The 20,571-nt window shown below is 40.6% G+C and overlaps 1 protein-coding gene across 1 annotated transcript in view; it reads left to right on the top strand.

The window, feature by feature from the left end:
• The window catches only part of SDK1 (sidekick cell adhesion molecule 1), a 418,839-nt gene that overhangs the window by 183,779 nt on the left and 214,489 nt on the right, over nucleotides 1-20,571 (top strand). The window contains exon 6 of the mRNA XM_061473901.1: nucleotides 19,279-19,412. Within this exon, the coding sequence (XP_061329885.1) occupies nucleotides 19,279-19,412 (134 nt within the window). The remainder of the gene's footprint in view (nucleotides 1-19,278; nucleotides 19,413-20,571) is intronic.

Below are 20,571 nucleotides of genomic sequence, written 5' to 3' on the forward strand. Positions count from 1 at the left end.
CTGAAAAGCCTGCAGTAAACAGGAAGTCATCCTGCAACCAGTTCTAATATCAGCAGTATCTAAACCATGGAAAGTTTTACAGCTCTTAGTTATCTGGTGTATGCATTCATATTAGTGCCCTTTGTTGCATGGATTTAGAATTGCTTAATTGATCATTGTCTCCACAAAGAGAGCAGCTAATGAAGATTCTCTTATCTCATGGAGCCAGTGCTTTTGAAAAAGAAGGATCCCAATTTGGTCTGTCCTGATGCTTCGAAGCTCTGAGTGGCAGTGGGATGCTGAGCAGTGACACATGGGATATTTTAGGTGACTACAGATTTTTTGTATTAGACTTGGAGGCATGAAAGAGACTGGAATGAAGCAACAGGTTGGAGCTGTTAGTTTGAAAACTGGGGGAAGGTGACAAAGGAGAAAGTTGGGGCTGTTCAGCCTGGAGAAGAGAAGGCTGCGTGGAGACCTCAGAGCAGCCTTCCAGTATCTGAAGGGGGCCTATAGGGATGCTGGGGAGGGACTCTTCATTAGAGACTGTAGTGATAGGACAAGGGGTAACGAGTTAAAACTGAAATGGGGGAAGTTTAGATTGAATATAAGGATGAAGTTCTTTATTGTAAGGGTGGTGAGGCACTGGAATGGGTTGCCCAGGGAGGTTGTGAATGCTCCATCCCTGGCAGTGTTCAAGGCCAGGTTGGACAAAGCCTTGGGTGTCATGGTTTAGTGTGAGGTGTCCCTGCCCATGGCAGGGGGTTGGAACTGGATGATCTTCAGGTCCTTTCCAACCCTAACTATTCTATGATTCTAAATCAAATGCATGGCTTGGTGAAAAAAAAAAAAAGTTTTCTATATTCTTAAATGGATTTTGTATCAGTATACTCCATAATCTTAAGAATTAGTTCTCCCTTTCTACATCTACTTCCTGGAAAACTCTGATAACAGAGATATTTTTAGAGCACTGCATGCTCGAATTAGCAGATTATTTTAGAGTTCTAAGAAAACATTGATGCAATTCAGGTAGAAGAAAATGTTTCAGAGAAACAAACAGTGAAAGTACATAATCGCAAGTGCAATATTCTAGTTATGCATTGTAGGCAGGATAATGATGACATTATTTTGCCAAAGGTGTGATTAGAAAAATTCCTTTTCATTTACAACTATATTGAGAAGGAGAGTATATATGTGCTCATAAATGCCCAAATACATAGTACAATTCTTGTTCTTCTTAAGCTAATTCTTAGATCTGTTAAACTTTTATGAATAGTACACACAGTGCACCAGGTAATACATATTTATGAACAGTGTGCATCTTACCAAGTAATATGCAAAATACTCCACAATTATCTGCAGGCCTTTAAATATCAAGTGATAGAAGGTTGTGTGATGGGCTGATCTCAAATACTACAAATACTACTCTTAGAAAACGTTAACTCATTTGTTGTGTTGCAAAACCCAAACAAATTGCTGTCTTTGTGACCCCAGATTCCAAATCTGACTGGGGAACATAGAGACTTTGCAAATGAGATTGTTCTTCAGAGCTGTGCTCAGCATCCTTTTCTTAACACGAAAGAATTCCCATCGCGGACCTTAGTGCACTTGAACCTTCATTTGAAGGAGTTCTGCAAACAACTGGGCTTGTGTAAATGGCCTCTTTATGTGTGTTTGGTTACTTTAATTAGTTGTGTAATTTGGCTGAATAATTATCTGTGTGTGGAATTTGCATTAGTATTTAGTATGTAACTTACCCAGGTGTTCTGGGGGTTGCATTGCTCTTTGCTGCTGTTCTTTGCTGGTTTGCTTTTCTGCATATAGGTACAGCAGAGGTTTACCGATGTTTCAGTAGGTTCATGACTCTAAAGGAGAGCATCAACTGGCTTTTTTAGTTGGAGAGCAAGAAATGCATAGCCCAGAGCCCCCAGGCAATGCTGGGGAGCACATTCTTTGTCATGTTCTCCTGTTGTGCAATAACTGCAGGAAAAGGTTAGAAATTCTCCTCACATCTCTCCCTGCTTCCCCACATTTTCTAGAGCAGGGAAAGAGCATCTGGCTTCTGGAGGTGGGGCTTGGTGTGTTCTGATCTGGCAGCATCACCCAGGACAGGCAGAAAACTCACTGGTTTTCATGTTCTTCATTCCCTCTGTCCTGATCCACAGTGCTGTGAAGCATGGAATGAAGAAATCTGTTGTTTTAAGCAGCTGCTCCAGCAAGCTTCAAAACGTCTTCAGGAGCTCCCAGAGCCCAAGGCTCACCTTGGGATTTCTGTGGGATGACTGGAGTCATCCAGAGGGAGAGCTGCGAGCAGACACAGCAGAGACGCCGCACCCATCACTGGGTTGCTCACAGAGACACAAAAGCCATGGAGGCACAGGGAAGCATTATCAAACATGATTTAGCTTCAGTTCAGAAACATAAGGCATGCACTGAGAGGCTTCATTTAGTTCATATTAATTTTCTTTTTAACTCAATATCCTTTCAAGGCCACAAACCATATCTTGAGGATCAGAAGTGCTCTCTGGCTAGCTAGAATGATAGATCATTTGGTATTGCTGAGATAATAAATTGGAAATAAGTAATAACATAAAGCATGAGAACATCACGGTGCTTTTGAAAACAAGCGAAAGTTCATCTTTATTACATACATAACCGTGCCTCTTGCTTGATGTCATACCTTAAATGTTTCTCAATCAATTTGCCAGGTGAAGTTTATGTAGGTTATGTAAAGAATCTGCTGAACAGTTTTGGAATTGTTGGCAGTTATCCTGGGGAACGAATGCAGAATGTGAGCTTGGGATGCAAAATACCAGGAAATGTCATGCCTATTTTTAGGAAGGGGAAAAAGAAATCTGGAAATTAAATGTCAGTCAGCTTACCTCTCATTCCTGGAAAAATACTGTAATAAGCAACCAAAGAAACTAATTCCAATCTGCTATAAAAAAAAAGGTCATTTATATATATATATATGTCAGAAATGGAATGTATTGAACCTTCCTGGGGTTTGGGAGCAGGCTCTGTAGGTAGGAGTGGAGCAGCAGATGTCACACATCTTCATTTCAGCAAGGCTTTTGAGACTGCCTCGTAAGTTGTAAGAAAGCGTGGTCTGGCAGAAGTTAGTAGGAAAGGAGTGGAAAACTGGAACGTTGCACTTTGACAAGAGTTATCGGGAGTTCACTGCTAAACTGAAGTAATCTGTAAGATCTGCAAGATGCCCATCCTGAGCCTTGGAAGCTGTTTCTTCTGCTTTGTGTGTGCAGTGATTCAAAGGCTATTATTTGGAGTAAGTCAGATTTGGAGCAAAGCCATTACAACAGCCCAAGCTGTTGCCAAAAGAACTTAAATAACCTGGTTTAAAATGTCAGTCTTTCCTCGTATAAAACTCAGATACATCAAGTTGTAGTGCTCTCCATTCAGCTAAGGATGCAATGCGCAGCATGCAGTAAATCCATTGCCAATGTTTAGGGTACTAAAGCCTCAATGCATACTAGAAAAATGAAATAATGTTTCACCTATATCTTTTTACCACACTGAAAACTATATGTCTGGCCTCTGTTATACTACATTGCATACTAAAATCTGTCTTTCGATGGTTGCTGGGTGCATGGTTTATAGAAAAGTATAGTATTTTATGCTATGTCGACACTTAGTGAATCATGCTTCTTGCTATTTATTGCAGAAATATGTCATTTGCTTCTTACTACTGAAGAATGTTTGCATGTATCTGAAGATTTTCTTGACATCTTAGAGATCTACTACAACCAGAGTAATTGGAGGTAGCAATTCATGGGTAATTCTAATAGATGATAACACAGAACATAGCCACAGTTGACCCCTCAAAGGTTACCTTTTGTTTTCTGAAAGGGAAGATGGGGGATTGTTGTTTCAGAAAGTACATAAAATTGACATGCAGAGTGCCTGTAAACATACAGCATTTCCAGAAGACTCACAGAATGTCGTCCATCTATTTCAGCTGAAGATCCTTAGGACAAAAATTATGTGCAATTTCTTCTTAAGACATGAAAAATACCTGTATTTTAAGGACATTTAGGGCTCTGAGTAAGCATATAATCGTAAAATATTCACAGTGTACAACAGTTAATGTACACAACAGTGAGTACGCCAAAGAATAATGCCATAATTATAGCTCCTGTAATCTTTATGTCTTATTGTGGCTTCCTTACTCTTTTTTTCACCCCACAGTTGGTATAAGCTTTCAAGGAGATGCCTTGGTTTTGCTCTTTGCAGTTTACAGGCAAATCACTGCCGTGTTGATTCTGCAGTCATTGTCAGCAATTCAGCAATCTCATTTTTCTCTTATGGTTTTGGCAGAGATGAAAGGCAAAGTTTTTAACCTTCCACTTCCCTGCTACTTATTTGTCTGTCGGAAGCAAAACTCAAAGCTTAAATAGGAGAGCAGGCGTACCCTCAACAGTAACACGTTCTTCTTCTCCCTGGAGTTCTTGAAGCAACTATTTAAACAATGAAATGCAATCAGTATGAAGGCACAAATGAAAAGAGTAAACTATAATTTGAGTGGTGCCTCTTTTAATGAGCAGTAGCTCAGATTCTGTTAAGTGAAACCTCCAAACAGAGTATATTAGATTTCTTATTATAGATATAGAATAGCTACAGTCTATAGATGTAGAATATATAGAGAGGTATGCTCAATATATATAGACGATATATGGTGGAATCAGAAGTTTATATGGACCTTCATTGAGACATGAAATACAGCCATGCAAGCATGGATTTCAGTTCTGAATATTTCTGCTCTGAGATGATGAGAGCGCTGGAATTTGTCAGGAAAAGATAGATTATTATCCACAGGACTCAATGTGATGCTGTACAGCTGCCACAGAATAGATGGGATCTGGCATGATGTGGGCATCTTTACAAAGATTCCTTCTAAAAGACTGATGCCTTTGTAGTACTGCTTGTTCTGTGTGTCCATATCTGCCTCTGGTTTCTTCCTGCAAAATCTCTGGGCCAAAAGTAGCCCCACTGAGCAAAGGCTAGAAATAGAAGTAGGACTTGGATGCTGGGTTAGAGGAAGAAGCCCTAAAGCAGCACCCGGCTGCTAGGAAGTCTGCTGCCAGCTGAATTGAATTGGGTTCATCAACAGACAGTTATCTCCATATAAGCTATAGGTGCTGCCATTTGCTCAGCCCCATGGTCAGGGGAGGTCGAGGAAGTAAGAGCTTAGAGGGTTTGGCTTGACTGCTGGAAAACAAGAGAGCTGCTTGGAGAGAGGATTGAAGGCAGAGTGGAAAGTCTTCTATTTTATGGTGAGGTAACAACGGAAGGTAGCGGGGCTGCGGGGTCCGTGTTAAAGAAGATAAAGGTTCTGTTTTGATATTATGTCTATTTTGCTGGTTGGAAAGTTTAGGGGCATAAGATGCAAATTCTGACCGTGTTATTTCTGCTGCTCAAAATGGTGTATTTGTCTTCCTGGTGTCAGGTGCTGCTTTGGGATGCAGACTCTGTTTGTACTCTGCAGCCCAATGCAATAGAGCAGCTGTTGTTTAATGCTGCTTGGTTGGCGTCGGCACCATTTTACCCTGTCAGGTGGTTTCAGTTGAACAAGAGACTTGCATCATTTCACATTTGTTAGTACTACAAGCAAATGTTTGCAGAAAATAATAGGAATGTGGAAATGTGAGGCACGTAGAATTACATTTCAGCAAGTGTTTTATGTCCTTTTGTTTTCTAAAAGTACATTCTTGGTTGAAAGCAGTCTCAAGGACCTGTTCTAAACCTACATTAAGCAGATGAAATACGGTTTAAAGCAGTGAAGTACTGAAATACAGAGCTTTGGGGTTTGCTCATCCATCTTCACAGGTCATCCTAACATTATCCTTTTCCTGTTGCTGCACGCTCCCTGTGGGGGTTCACTGCCAGTTTGTTTCAGGGTTGAATACATAACGTAGACTGAGCAACATGGGCTGCACATTTACAGTCACCGCTGTGTCATGGGCTGGAAGTGTGCATAGCAGAAAATGATGATGGGGTGGAAGAGCAGGGTTTCAGGTGGCTCAGCAGTGCTAGTGAACATCCAGGTGCTTTGTGTGGGATAAAGAGAATGGTGTTTCTTGGGAAAATGCTTTATGTTAATGTTGTTCTTGCCATAGAGCTTACCAGCAAATATTATTGTGATACGTCCTTGAGGCATCAGAGATTCTGCTTCTGAGAGGCAATGGGAGTGTAGAAAAGAATTCCATTACTGAAGGGTTTGGTTTTGACAGAGTTTTCCTCTTCTGGTTCCAGTGCTGTTGGAATGAGGAGTTTCTTTAACCTGACAGTCCCTCTGCTGCTTTAAGAGGGAACCCAGTGAGATGGTGTTAGTGGTGTTGGTATCACTTCTGCTCTTGTGAGGTAACTCCCATGTTTTTTCCTCAGCTGTTCCTTTTCAGTTGCCAGTCTGTAGTGAAGAGTAAAGAAAGAGGGAGGAAAAGGTAAACATTGTATTGCTGACCTTTTGGGTTAAGTCATATGAGAATGCTGTAATTATCTGTAGAGCAGTATCATTAGGTCTTGAAACTTAGTTCTGTGCTTGTAACAACCCTACCTTCATGTAGGCACTACTGGCTCATTTGAGGCATCAGGGAACAGAATTAAAACTATCTACTACAGAAGCTCAGGCTGTTGAATGAGCTGAAGGAGGAACTTCAGTGCTTCAGTTGATGGATCAATCAAGAAGCAGCTCTGACGCATCTCCAGAGATGTGGACGTGTGTGTGTTAGCATGGATGTGTGCCCTCTCTTCAGCTCATTCTCCTACACAGGTACTCAATTGGAAACGAGCTGTGCCATGACTTCCCCCCCTCCAGTGGTCCCTCTAGCTTTACAGAGAGTGTATTGAGCAACTGTGAGCTTACATTCCTGCATCGTAGCTCATCGTAGCTTTAAGAAAAATCACAGTTCCTGGGTACGTGTTCATGTTCTATTCTGGCTTAAATATTAAGCACTTGCACAGTGTGCTTTTGTTACGTCAAAACAGGCCTACTTGTGAACTTATTTCTGTTGTTTGTATAAAGTTTCTTATCAGTGAATGAGGATTTACCATGTGAAGTATGATGAAACTGCAAGAAGATGTCTTTGTTCCCTGTTACTAATAAGTTAACATCTGTTGCAGATGGTCATTTTTTGGATTGTTTTACATGATTCAGGAAGGGCTGCAGCATCACCAAATACATGTTTTGGCTCTTAGGGTTTGGGTAGGAAAGAAAACAAGACGTCTACCTAACAATCCTGTGTGACTGCCTTGTTCCCTGTCTCCTTGTTACCTCTGTTTTTATGATTACCTTCTGAAGTTTGTACATTGTCACTGGCCTCATTGCTCTGGCTTTTGTCATTCTTTTGGACTGCATTTTTGTCTTGGGAGATAAGAGGTGAGTTTTCACATTTCCTTTAGCGAAGGATCCTGCAGGGGTGATTTTGAGCGTCGTTTCTGTTTTCCAACTTCTGAGTTCAGTAACAACAGGATTAAGAACTTGGAAGTTAAACACGTAGACGTCCATCTAATTAAAGGGATTGGCTGTTGGCGGTTGTATTTTTCTTTCTCATTAGCATTCTGTTCATCCTGGTTTCTTTCCCTATCTCCATGTTCCCTCCACACTCGGCTTGTAATAAAAGTTGGTTCTTGAATGTAAAGAAGTGTGTTAATGCACCTGGGAAAAACAGGTACAGGAAGGAATTGAATTTGCTTCTCTCTAACCTAGGTAAGGTATAACGGAATGTTTCATTGTTCATATTTACAGCAATAATCAAAGCATCCATTCAACACTCATAAGGATTATTTAAGGTGAAAATTAAGTACATTTATTTATTTGTTTGTTTTCAACAGGAAAACAATCTCCTATTTTAAGTTTATACCCCTGCAGCCAAGTGATAAGGGCATTTTAATGTTTTCCTGCATCTATCTTTTTCCATTCTAATGTGTTGCAGGATTAGGGGATAGCTGATGCTGCCGTTAGGTAAATGTGAGCAACTAGAGATCCTCATTACAGGGCGAAGTGGATAAAAAGAGTCAGTAGCTGAAGATGATGGAACTGTTGTGCCTACTGTTCATTAACTCAGGAATAGCACCTCTTCTCCCTGTGAGGGGAATAGCAGGGAGCAGCATCCTGCTGTGTTGCAGGAGCAAATCCCTAAAACCTCTGCAGCAGGAATGTCTGCAAGTAAGGAGATAAATACGTGAAGACAGATTGCGGCAGAGACTTTGGGGGCATCAGAGTTTTTCTGTTCCGGTCTAACTATTATGTAGAATCACTTTGCATCGGCAGGGTGTTGAGCATTCTGTTCACAACCCCAAGAATATAAACTAGGCTGGTACCACGCATGCGTCTCTCCCAGGATTTGTGAGTTCTTGTGCCATGTAACTCACAGCTGAGTGTTTCTTCAGCACTGAAAATAAAAATGCTCTGCAAAGCATATTGTGGCCATAAAATTAGAGAGACCAAACTGCATCTACTGATGCTTCAGGGTTTCATTTGCCTGCTCAATGGGCATGGTGTTTATGGATCATCCAGCAGATGTAAACAAGGCAGGTGCTCAGATCTGTGCTCTCTATTGCTCTTCATTAGAGGGAGTGTGTGGAGCTTATAGTTTAGTATCAAAGGAAGGGAGCTGAAGTTCTATGTTACCACTGGGGCTGTTTCTAAAGTAGAAGTTGCTGTCATTCTGGCAGGATTTACTATGCAAGCTTTGGCCTTCTGACTTCCTTAAGCTTTACAACCAAGAGTCCTGAATATATGGCACTGCTCTACCACAAGGAAATTTGTGTCATTAGACTCAGAAGTCAAATTAACAATAAGTCATATGAGCACATCTGTGTATTGATTTCAAGCAATTGAAAAATAATTGGAGTTGATAGGTTACTCTCCTCCTGGTTTTGGCAGCACCATCCAAATTGAAAGCAAAGAAAGAAAAATACCTGTCTGTTCTGTTGGACTTTTAATCACCCATTATTTACACGTTAGTTGGCCATTGAACTGGTTTTTATGAGTTTTGGAGTCGAGGGCTGCAGCCGGGTTTCAAACACAACGTACAAATGGATCCCAAAAGGGATCTGTATTTCTGAATGTCTAAAGGCTACCTTCCAGCACACTTCATTTTAAAATACGCTGATGCTCACATTGAGGGTTCATAGATTTTAATATACAGAGTAATACTTTGCCTGGGCAAGGGAGGATCGAATGGTTAGCTTTAGATATAATTGCATTTCTCCATCTCTTGCATAAACCCCTCATAACTTCTCTTCCCACCTTTTAGAACCGTGTAGCTGTGCTACGCAGCAGCTTTGTATGTTTGCCTCATTTATTGGAGAGAGGAATCTCTCCTTTTCTCTCTGAAGAAATTTTGTCTTGTATTATTTTTGACCAGCAGTGTATATACCTAACCGAATAGATAAACTGCTATCGACAGAGCAATATCTTCTAGTTGTTTACTGTGCTCTGTTTCACACAGCAGTGACAGGAAATCATGTTTGGGTAGAAACCCTAACACCAAATGCTGCGGTGCTGTTACAGTTTGCTTTTTATTCCAAAGTTTCCAGTGTTTGGCTTCATATGGATGTTTAACATATGGCTGAATGCATCCAACCTGGCTTTGCTTTTATGTCACTGTACAGCCTATTTATGATAGACATACAGAGTCACTGCTTCCTTTTAAATTTCTGCTGAAGCTCTGCTTATATATATGTATCTATATATTAACCATATTTTCTTGATGTTTTGCTGTCACTAACTTGAAGTGCTTTGAAATGTTTGCATTAAGAGCATTAATAAAGCTGTTTCATTTTCAGTAAGCCCAGGATTTTGCAGTGTCTGTGATGGACATATTTGTTACTAAACATATCTGTAGTCGGTATTGAGGGGATTATGCTGAAAGAAGTAGTGCAATGCCACGAGTTACTAGAAGACTGATGTTTGGAAAGCACTGCTCACCTGCCCAGTGTGTATGGTGCAGGAGATGTTAAAGCAGTTAAAAATCAGAAAGCAAGAAAATGCTTTGCCTCAAGTCATAACAAAATGCCTGATACTCAAACTGAAATGCAAGGGGGAAAGTAAGGAGCATTAAGACTTAGCACTTGCATAATCCTCTCCATCTTTTAAGAGGTATTAACTATTTAAGATAAATTTTTTCGCCATAGAAAGAGATACATATATGTATTACCCATTTTCTCTCTCAGCAAAACAGACAGAAAAGCTAAATAACTCACCCAGTGCTACACTGCGTGTCACTGGCAAAACCTGGCTCTAGGGCTTGTGCTCAGTTCATGCTGCATAGCAGCAGTGTATGTCTTAATAGTGTGTGAGTAGAAATAAATACGCAAAATCACTATTTTGATGTAGACGGCAAACCTACGGTACTGTATAATAACTGTACAAGGAATTTGCAGCAGTAACACAAATTGCTAGGTGTAGTGCTGCAGCTTGCTAGTCTCAGCAGCCTGCAGAGCTGTGGGTAGCTGGTGTTGCTGTTGTATCGATCCAGGCCACTAAATCTTTAATTATCTTTCATAGTAAAACTTGTCTAAATAAATTGCTCTGTTGCTACTCGGTACTGTGCTCTTTGGCAGCAGCAGACGTTGATGCCGGAGTCACTTGCTCCTTTTTACCGTCGCCATGATCTTTGTCTAAAGATTTGGTACTATTAAAAGGAGAAGTAATGCATCTTAAAAACTAATGGGCTGCTAGACTGTTAGTTCTGGAGCATAACATTCCCTACTACTCATCAGAACAGGGGTGTAATATGTTACGACTGTACAGATTTTCCTGCCCTTTGAAATCCTCCCATTTATTTCAACATACTTGTATTTTGGGTGACCTAAAGGAGCTAAAAGGCCAGTTCAGTACTGCTCTGCTCACTTGTAGGGCTAGCGTGGTAAGTTTGGATGATGTCTGTAAGATGGACACATCTTTCTAGCACTAGAAGAAAAACAAAGCCTTTGGCATGTGTGGTGCTGAACAGTCATTGCAGGTGTCCTCTTGGAGGTCTTCCACATGTGTGTGGCTGTTTCATCTTCACTGATACACAGCTGCCATTAGGTTTCATGATTACAGCCAGGTGATTTCTGTCGGTGCTTTGTTTACTCAGTATATCAGTTGTAGATATACTCGTGTGTGTATTCAGCTGCTGAAGAAGAGCTTGTTTCAGCTGAGAGAACTGACCCAACATGCTGGAGATTTGCATTGACCTGTCAAGAGATTTGCAATTTTATTTCCAAACTAGATACTTCAGTTGCTGTGAATCCCTGCGGTGCGTTTGGACAGCAGCAGCTGTGCCACATCTTATTCTCAGCTGCATCGATGTGAAAATGGATGGTTTTGAGTGAGACACGTGGAGAATGGGGAATAAAATGGCAGAGGTGGTGCTGAGGCAAATTCAGGAACATGAATAACCAGAGGTTGGGAGTATCTGAGCAAGCACAGTTGTGGCGCATCTAAATGTATCTGCTAAATCTGTTTTTGAGAGGACAAAGCTTTCTTTATCGTTGTATAATCACTCATCTCTCTGCGTTGCCCTGTGACAGGCCTGCACTAATTTGTTTTATAGTTAGTGCAGTTCACAGTCATGCCTTTTATACTACAGAATAAAACCAAATGTGTCTCAGTGAAATAATGGTATGAGGATACAATATTGACCGGGAAGCTCTTTAATACTTGACTACAAACCACTCTACCACATACCATTACGTTGATGTGTTGCATCGGAAGTGAAGCTACAATTAAAGAGCAGAAGTTTTCCTTTTGCAGTGGAGGAAAAGGAAAATAAAATGGTGTTTAGGAGAAAAACACAGCATCTTGAATAATGGGTTCAGGAGAAATAGCATAAAAAGGAGCAATATTCATGCCTGTATCTGAAAGCTGAGCTATAAAATCCCAAGTGATTGTGCTTGCTGTCAGTGAAATCAGCCAGCTGTGTAGATCAACAGCCTCTGATACTTTTTAACTGCAATGTTTTGTTTAAATAACCCATTTATAATAGAGAGTTTCCACTATTATTCTTTGCAGTGGTTGCTAGCTTTGTCCATAGCAACAGATAGTGATGTTGAAAGAGGATTTCAGTGTTTTGATTAGATGATAAACTGAAAGAGAAGAAAATAGATACTCTATTTACAAGTATCTTTAATGTAGTAGGAGTTTTAGAAGAAAAGACTGGAGAAAATGGACTTATTTTATTCTTTAGTCTCTGTTGTTGACTGAGGTATAGGTTTTGTCTTGAAAGTCTGGATCTTTTCTACTAGTCTGAGAACTGCTGTTGCTGGAGTAGCACATCCAGGCACACATCAGTGGTGTTGAGTATGATAACACCCAAGAGCTGTGTTTCAAGCACACATGGGTTTTTATATCAGCTGTACTAAATCTTCTTGCTTAAAATGTAATAATAATTTAAAAAGAGAGTACATTTGTGTGATGATTAAGTTACATTAAACAAGAATTGAAGCGGCTGAATTCCTGGGGGGGGGGGGGAGAAAAAGAACATTTTAACATAAGTAACTCACTTATGATTATTCTTTAGTTTGTTATTGTAATTGCTTGCTTCTGGATCGGCAGCATTGTCTCTCACTGCAAACATCTCCTCTGTCATGATCTGTTATATAGTGATTATCTTGGGGTTGGTTTTGTGGTTTTTTTAATCTCTAGGCCAGTAATTGCTTGATATGAGCATGATTTTAAATATGTGTTTGGGATAATTCATCTGAGCATCCTTTCTGGGAGTCTCTATCTCCAAAGACTAAAAAAAAGCTTTTTTTTGTGAAGCAAACTGCTAAGATTTTTATAACGGACTTGATATTTGATGATTCTGCTTAAATCAGAGATGCTTTTTTTTAAGAGTCCTGTACCCATATGAAAACACTTGTGATGACTTTTGGGGTGGTTTTCAAGTAGTCTCCTGCATGTCATGGCTTCTAGATTACGCTTTGGGATTGGATGGCTGGGAGGAGGTGCGGATGGTTCTGATGTGGTTTGGGGGGTTTGACTAGCCTACGTGCTTAAATCTAGTAGTCAAAACTGAGTGGAGGCCACACTTGGATGAGAAACAGGGTTATTTAATATACTTTCCAATGATACCACTCTTTGCATCTCTTGTGAGGTTTGCCTGTTCCATAGTCAGAATTCCTTCTCAAATACAATGCTTTGAACTTGTTCACTGAGCTGCAAACCTCAGTCTTGGAGAGAGGCTTAAACAGGACTTACGCTTTTGGAATTCTGATGCTGTTTTCCGCAGTCTTTGGGACTTCAGCTGCAGATTTAGGAAGTGAAATCTATAATCAGTCAACAAACACCAGTGAAAACATTAAATAATTCCAGAACAATTCCTTCATTCCAAAGACAGACCCTATGGGTTTCTACCTGATACAGCTTTCCAGTCAGATAGTGGATCACTGATGATTTGTCAAGTACCGTTTTCCATCCACTTCCATTCCAGCCTTATCCTTGTTTTGCACAGAACAGGCTTTGTGTAATGTATTCATGAGCAAGCATAGGGAATATAGCCTTGCTTAACCCAGACCTTGAAACTCTAAAACCAGCGCTAGAGAAGAATAGTGAAGCCAAGCTTAAAACATGGGAATTCTACTGCTTCTCTCATTTACTTCTGGAAACATGTCTGCTAAACCTGTTAATAGCTTGTCTTCCTTCATTTCACAACAGCATTCAACCTCTGCCTGGCAATTAGGACTCTCTTGGTTATTCTTGTGTAGCCTGGGGACACATTCATGAGTAGAAAGCCAGTTGCTTCCCAGAAGCATGTGTTGTACCATGGCATAGCTAGAGAAACAGTAGTATTAACTGGCATGGGTTGTAAAACCAACACATTAATTTGTGCAGTTAGACCGAATGTTCAGGTTCTATTATTCACTTTAATATTCAGCTGTGTAAGTATGAAGTTTTTGTTAATAGATGCTTGATTTGGAGCTACGGTAAACCTGGAACCTGAATAGCGGCATCCAGGCACAACTCCTAGTGCTTTGTTGCTTGGCACGTTGCCCTAGCACATAGGTTAGAATTTTGCTCTGAGTCCTGAAAAACAGGAACTGTTTGTGAAAGACATGTATTTAAATGGTTTTGAATAGTAATTCCCCATCAGAACTGGAGGACACAAGGGTGCTGAACTGCTCACTCTGTTAAGCCATGCATGCACTACTCCGAGGCAGGATTTCACTTGAACAGCTGTGGGTTTAGCTGCAGTGTATCCGTGTGGTTTTTTTTTTTCCAAAAGGGGAAATCCGTGGGGGAAGTCTTTTAGTAATTATGTTGTTATTGCTCCATAATCTCTCCTTTTTCTATTAACACCACTGTTACGTGCGGCGTCTGGCGCATGGAGAAAGATCAATGTGAGCTATGTGATGTGCACAAAAGTTTTTAAAAGGGGAACTGAGGTTTTCTGGTAAAATATGGCTTGTAAAGAGGGATTGATATTCGTATTAGCTGGAGATAATATTGGAAAAGAGGCTTTATGAAGGCCTTTGTACTAAAATAGTGCACTCTGGTTCATGAGCAGATGGCAGCCTGCTAAGAGAAAGCCTAATCAGGTTACTCTGTGATTTTCATTTTGTGATGTTTTTATAACCTAGTATTATCTATTTATTCTGTAATCTCATAGACTAATAACCATAGCAAATATCTGACTTTTGGGAATTATCTTGTAGAGTAGATTTACACACAAGTATTTTCACATAAACCCCCGTTATTAATGAAAATCCACTTATTTAAGAGACTGAAGAGTTCATTTGCAGCGTTTTAGTAAGTGATGCAATTTTCAGTGCAGGGAAAATTTATTTCATTCCAAAAACTTTGTCTCAAACGCCTTCATAATGGTATCCCCTTTGGAAAATTCTCATCACTTCTAAAGGCCTGATTACCATTCCACTGATGTTAACGGATTAATTTCCATAACCTTTAGATCAAATTTAGAGATTATTTGGACCAGAATTTTTTGGAGTATTTGGAAGGCTGAAAATCCCAGAGTGTGACTAAGTGCTAAATTGTGGTTGCAATAATGGAAATGATGAAAACCTTGTTAGGTTCCTATTTATATGTTCACATACTTTGAAGAAGTGGGTAGATGAAGTGACTTGTCCCCATCATTGCTGCCTTTCCCATCCCGTTGGAGTGAACTCTTTGGCTAGGCAGCATGTCATAAACGTAGCTTGTTCAAAGTTCCAACTCACCCTCACTTTGAGGTCAATCTGCCCTAGGCCCTGGCTGCCCCTAAGGTAAGGGTGTCACTGAAATGCTTGTAGGACATGAGATAATACTGAATCCACCATTGTAACTGCCTACCACTCGCAGACACGTTGCTGTATGTATACTGCCTGCCATTCCCTACAGGCTTCCACTGCGTTCCAAAGAAATTTAAGATACTATTAAAATGTAGGATTTAAAATGCTCCTTTCCCCTACGTTTAAGAAATCCCGAAGGATCAGTGTGGTTGCTTCCGTCTCAAGAATAGATAGAGCCTAGTTTGATACTGCTTGAAAAGAAAGCAAGATTTAAATGTTCATGAATTCAGTGTTGGGTATGAATTAGGGACAAGCCCGCTCCATCTGCTTCGGTCAGCTCCCTCAATGTGCTGGTGAACTGAGCAGCCAGCAATCAGATTTGCTTTGCAACATCAGCGTGGCGCTGTCATGATTTAGAAGTTATATCAGACAGTGCAAACAAACAATAAACCCAAGACAACGTGTGAAGGCAACGTCGGGGTGCTCTGTGCAGCTGTTATGCAAAAAGTGGCTGCAACCCTGGTAAGGACCAGGGCACGGATCTGCAGATGCTTCAGAAACATTGGAATTAATGAGTCTTTACAACGTGACTCATGGACTTTGCTGATGCACAAGGCTCAGGCTTGCTCTAAATAAAACTCCCCAGGTCTGCAGCCTCTGAAGGCTCGGGTCTTGCCCTGTACCTGTCTTTAGTTAATGAAATTGAAACATCCCATTTCTCACAGAACTTTTAAGATACCAATAGCTCACTGTGGGGTTTGTAATTGAGCATTAGTTTGACTGCGTAATTGATGACCCCAAGGAGTTGTCTTCAGTAGTTGCTTTGTCTTCTAACTCTTTTTCTTTCTATGCAAATGTCGTGGTTTAAACCCAGTCAGGTAACTCGTTCACTCGCTCCCCCCGCTTCTTTCCCTCCCCCTGCTCCCCAAGGGGCGGAGAGGAGAATCACAAAGAATGCAACTCCCACAGGTTGAGATAAGAACAGTTTAGTAACTAAGGTATAACACAGATCACTGCTGCTACCACCAATAATAACAATGATAAAGGAAATAACAAGGGAAGCGAATACAACACCTCACCACCAGCCAACCGATAACTTCCCCCCCCAGCCTGACCAAGCACCAACCCACACCTCCTCCAACCCTGCAGTCTCCCAGCCCTTCCAGCTCACTCCCAGTTACATCCTGGGCATGACGTGCTGTGGTATGGAATACCTCTTTGGCTAGCTTGGGTCAGGTGTCCTGTCTCTGCTTCCTCCTGGCTTCCCCTCCTCCCTGGCAGAGCATGAGGCTCACAAAGTCCTTGGCCAAACCAAAACATTGGTGTTATCAGCTCTGTTCCTGAGCCGAAAGTCAAAACACTGCACCAGCTACCAAGGAGGAGAAAAACGACTGCTACTGCTGAACCCAGGACAGCAAATGAATAGCAAGCTGTTTTGCACTATTTTGAACATGTAATTTATACAGTTTAGCCCTTCTGCAGTGATATTTTTGGTTCAAATATACTTAGATTCATTTAATACTTGAAATTTACTTACATTTCACTTGCAGGCGTTACATTTTGCTCACGCTCCACTAAGTATTAGCGTATTATATTTAAAAACCCACTTAATCCTGAACAATTTTCTTAATAAATACGTTTTCCCTTTGCTCCTGATTAGTAGATGAGTATAATGGTTTAAAAGTCTAAAATTCCCAGCCAGTTTAATGCAGATACCAACAGCGCGCATCACACCAGTATTCAAGGCTCACCTTTAAAACCCTGGGTACAGTTGCAGCTGGCATCAAAGGAGCCTGACGTATACCTCAGTAATTTCAAAGAGTCTTTTAATGCTGCTTTCTTTTGAACTAAAGTAGAAATGAATGTGGATGTCATTGTCTCTAATATTCAATTATTAGCACTTCATTTGAATGTTATCTTTATTTGCTTTATCAAGTATCATATTAATTGCATTTTATATCCCCACTCTAAATCTATCACAGTTTCTTTGATTCATTTTCTAAGTCAATTAAGCTAGCACAGGTTCATTGAATAAAGGGAAAAAAAATCATCCTGTGGGGTCTTCTTTAGTATTATTTTATAATAAAACTGTCAATGAAGATAATTCAAACAGGATCTTTAGCTGATATGTAATGACTGATTTTAAAGCTGAAAACACGGCCTTATATATTTTTCAGGAGCTTTGTATTTATTGGGGTCTAGAGCACAAGTGTGATGAGGAACAACTGAGGGGACTGGGGTTGTTTAGGCTGGAGAAAAGGAAGCTCAGGGGGACCTTATTGTTCTCTACAACTACCTGAAAGGAGGTTGTGGTGAGGAGGAGATCAGTCTCTTCTCTCAATTAACAAGAGACAGGACAAGAGAAAATGGCCTCAAGCTGCACCGGTGATGTTTAGATTGGAGATCAGGAACTCTTTCTTCACCCAAAGGGTTGTCAAGCATTGGAACAGGCTGCCCAGGGCAGTGGGTGGAGGCACCATCCCTGCAGGTATGTAACAGACACGTAGATGTGGTGCTTGGGGACATGCTTTAGTGGTGGACTCAGCAGTGCTGGGTTAATGATTGAACTCAATGACCTTAAAGATCTTTTCCAACCTAAACAGTCCTGTGTTTCTGTGACAGCATTACAGAGGTTCAGTGTTCTTTGTATCCACATTAGAAAATTGAAGGGTTATGGATAAAATATGTGTAGCCTTTGAATACTGCTGTGTTCTCACTGTAGTTTTTTCATTCCCCTTCCTATGTAGGAAAGCAAGTAGGAATGTGTGATTTCCCCGTTTGCTTTAAATGAGTTTTCAAAAGCAAACTAGTTGTGAATTATTAATGTTAACCACACTGTGCCAGTGCAGGGAAGTTTATTATTGACTGATTAGTGCACAAATACTTTGACTTAGCGCTGACTTTTTTTGAGGCCTATTGATGTATGAACTTGTTTGATCCAGTATAATAATTTTACATGTTGTCTTGACCTCACGCTCCAAGATTTGACTGGTAGCAGAGATGAACTCAATGTGGCTTCTCATCAAGTAACGTAAGTGAAAGTAGGAGTTTGTTGCTCCAAGTTTTGCATTCAGATTTCCAAGTCTGAGCCTGTCCCAGTCTATAGGACTGTCAGCATTTGGCTCCACAGGCGTTCTCTGGAACTTTTCATGTTCTTTTATTCTTATCTTGGTTTTGAGCTTCCTGTGTCCTATTCCGTGAAGCCCTTAAATTTTTACCTGTTATCTCTAGATTAAACCTTTATCTCTTACAGTCATGAAAAAGACCATCTAACAGATGTAACATGCAAAGTAACCGACCCCATTGTGGAGCAAAGGGGTGACGCTGCCTACAAGGGAATTTATAGAGACATTTGTTATGTAGCAGCCCTAAGCAAGAACAGACTTGTGTTATATGATGACATTTGTTGAGTCCTTCAGGCTTACACCTGTGCCAACTGCAGGGTTGTGCTTTCATACCTGCTTTAAAGGAAAACTATCTACACACAGATCACTTGTGTATATCAATTAGGCTCAAACTTGCTGATGTTTGTGTCTGTGATGCTGTGATAATTAGCGATGCCATAAATACAGAAAGTTTACCCTCTGAGGTTCTGCTGCCTTTGATTTCTACTTTCTCTGGTGTTACATCCTGAGTGCCAGTCTGTAATAGTCCAGCTTTCACATGTTGAAGGCTGTCAATAAAACCGACTTTGCAGCATACTGATGTTTGCCAGGGCTGTCATCAACCCATAATGATACAGTTTGCAGGCTGTTCATCTCTGTTGTCATTTGCCATTTCTTGTGTAGCTTCTTATTCTCACTTAAACAATTCTAGTTTCATATGTTGGAGCTTTCTGCATGGCACCATAATCATCTTGTACAATCTAAACAGAGAAGAGGCATCACAGGTTTAAGTATTACCTGTGAATGTATTTGAAACGGGGCTGGTTTTGATTCCCCAATGTCTTGATTTAGATGACCATTGAATATCCTATCAGTCTGTCAAGTCTCAAGTGTTGTATGGGTTTTGCTTAGTGGGTACCATTCTCCTGGTTTCAGAGTGATCCTTTTCTTTCCTAAACAGAGCCATCACACTGGAGAATCAGCTGGTGATCCTTGCAACATCAGTATCTGATGCAGGAGCCTACTATGTCCAGGCAGTCAATGAAAAGAATGGAGAGAACAAGACAAGTCCCTTTATTCATCTCAGCATAGCAAGTGAGTATCCAAATTGTGGATAATATGCTGTCATACTGAGGCTGCAGACAAAAGTCTGCCCTAGTAAAAAGAGCCTTGCTAACAAAGGATTGGGTCTTTACAGAAGGTCAACATTCTCTGCTTGGTTTGGAGTATCTTGAACTCCTTGTGCAGTAAGAGGGACCTTAGAGAGTACATGCCCTCAACAAATGACTCTCAGAGGCTCTTGTCTAATGGTTTATTTTGTGCGAGGCAGGTACACGATGATATCCCTCACTGTTTGTTGTGAAATTGTGATCATTTCTTTTCAATGCAGGGGTTTATAATGTATTGTTTTCCATTGCGTGTAAGTAAACAAGTCACTCTTCTGAGTGCAAATTTATTTATGAGCCTATTCCCAGTCTATGGCATTGTTTTTACCTGGAGTTATCACAGAGGCCCAGGGAACATGCATCTCATTGTTACTACTTATTATTTTACATTGCGCAAATTGTATTAACACCTCCCATTACAGAGGTACTCTACGAGTAGATTTGATAGCAAAGAGGAGGGGGAGGCAGCAGAGCGACAGGGTTGCAAGATGACTGCCCATAAAATAAACTAAGGTGCATGTTCAGTAAAAAGACGCGTGTCTAAACTCTTGTAAAACATTTAGTAAATGTGTTTGTAGGGAAAATTAACATTCCAAACGTGTAGAATGGTTTTGCTCCTTTTCTGAGTGCATTAGGTCACGGTGTTTTTAATGTAGCACTGAGACAGGGAATATGTTAGTCTGTTGTGTGAATGTGTCTGGGTTTGATTTGTAGAAACAAGGAAGAAATGGCTGGATAAATTGTTGACACTGGCAGCTTTACTGACAGGCTGCTCTTATGGTTTGGGCTTCTATAAGATCACAGAATGATGGAATGGTTTGGGTTGGAAGAGACCCTAAACCTCATCTAGTTCCAACCCCCCTGGGTTGCACAGGTAGGGATACCTTCCACTAGACCAGGTTGCTCCAAGCCCTGTCCAGCCTGTTTTCTAGTCAGGGTACCTGGCATATTGCTTTTGGAAATATGATTATGTTTGTAGAAGTTCATCAAAAACATTATGTCCCTGTGAAACATTTAATGTCAATGCAAATAAGATTTTCCTGCTAAAATTCCTAATCAGTTTTCAAGGAATGCTGTTCTTAAGCAAT

The sequence above is a fragment of the Pezoporus flaviventris genome, unplaced genomic scaffold, assembly GCF_033815535.1.
Source record: "Pezoporus flaviventris isolate CSIRO_AGI_PZ_B2104156 unplaced genomic scaffold, CSIRO_AGI_Pfla_v1 ptg000078l, whole genome shotgun sequence".
NCBI classification, from domain to species: domain Eukaryota; kingdom Metazoa; phylum Chordata; class Aves; order Psittaciformes; family Psittacidae; genus Pezoporus; species Pezoporus flaviventris.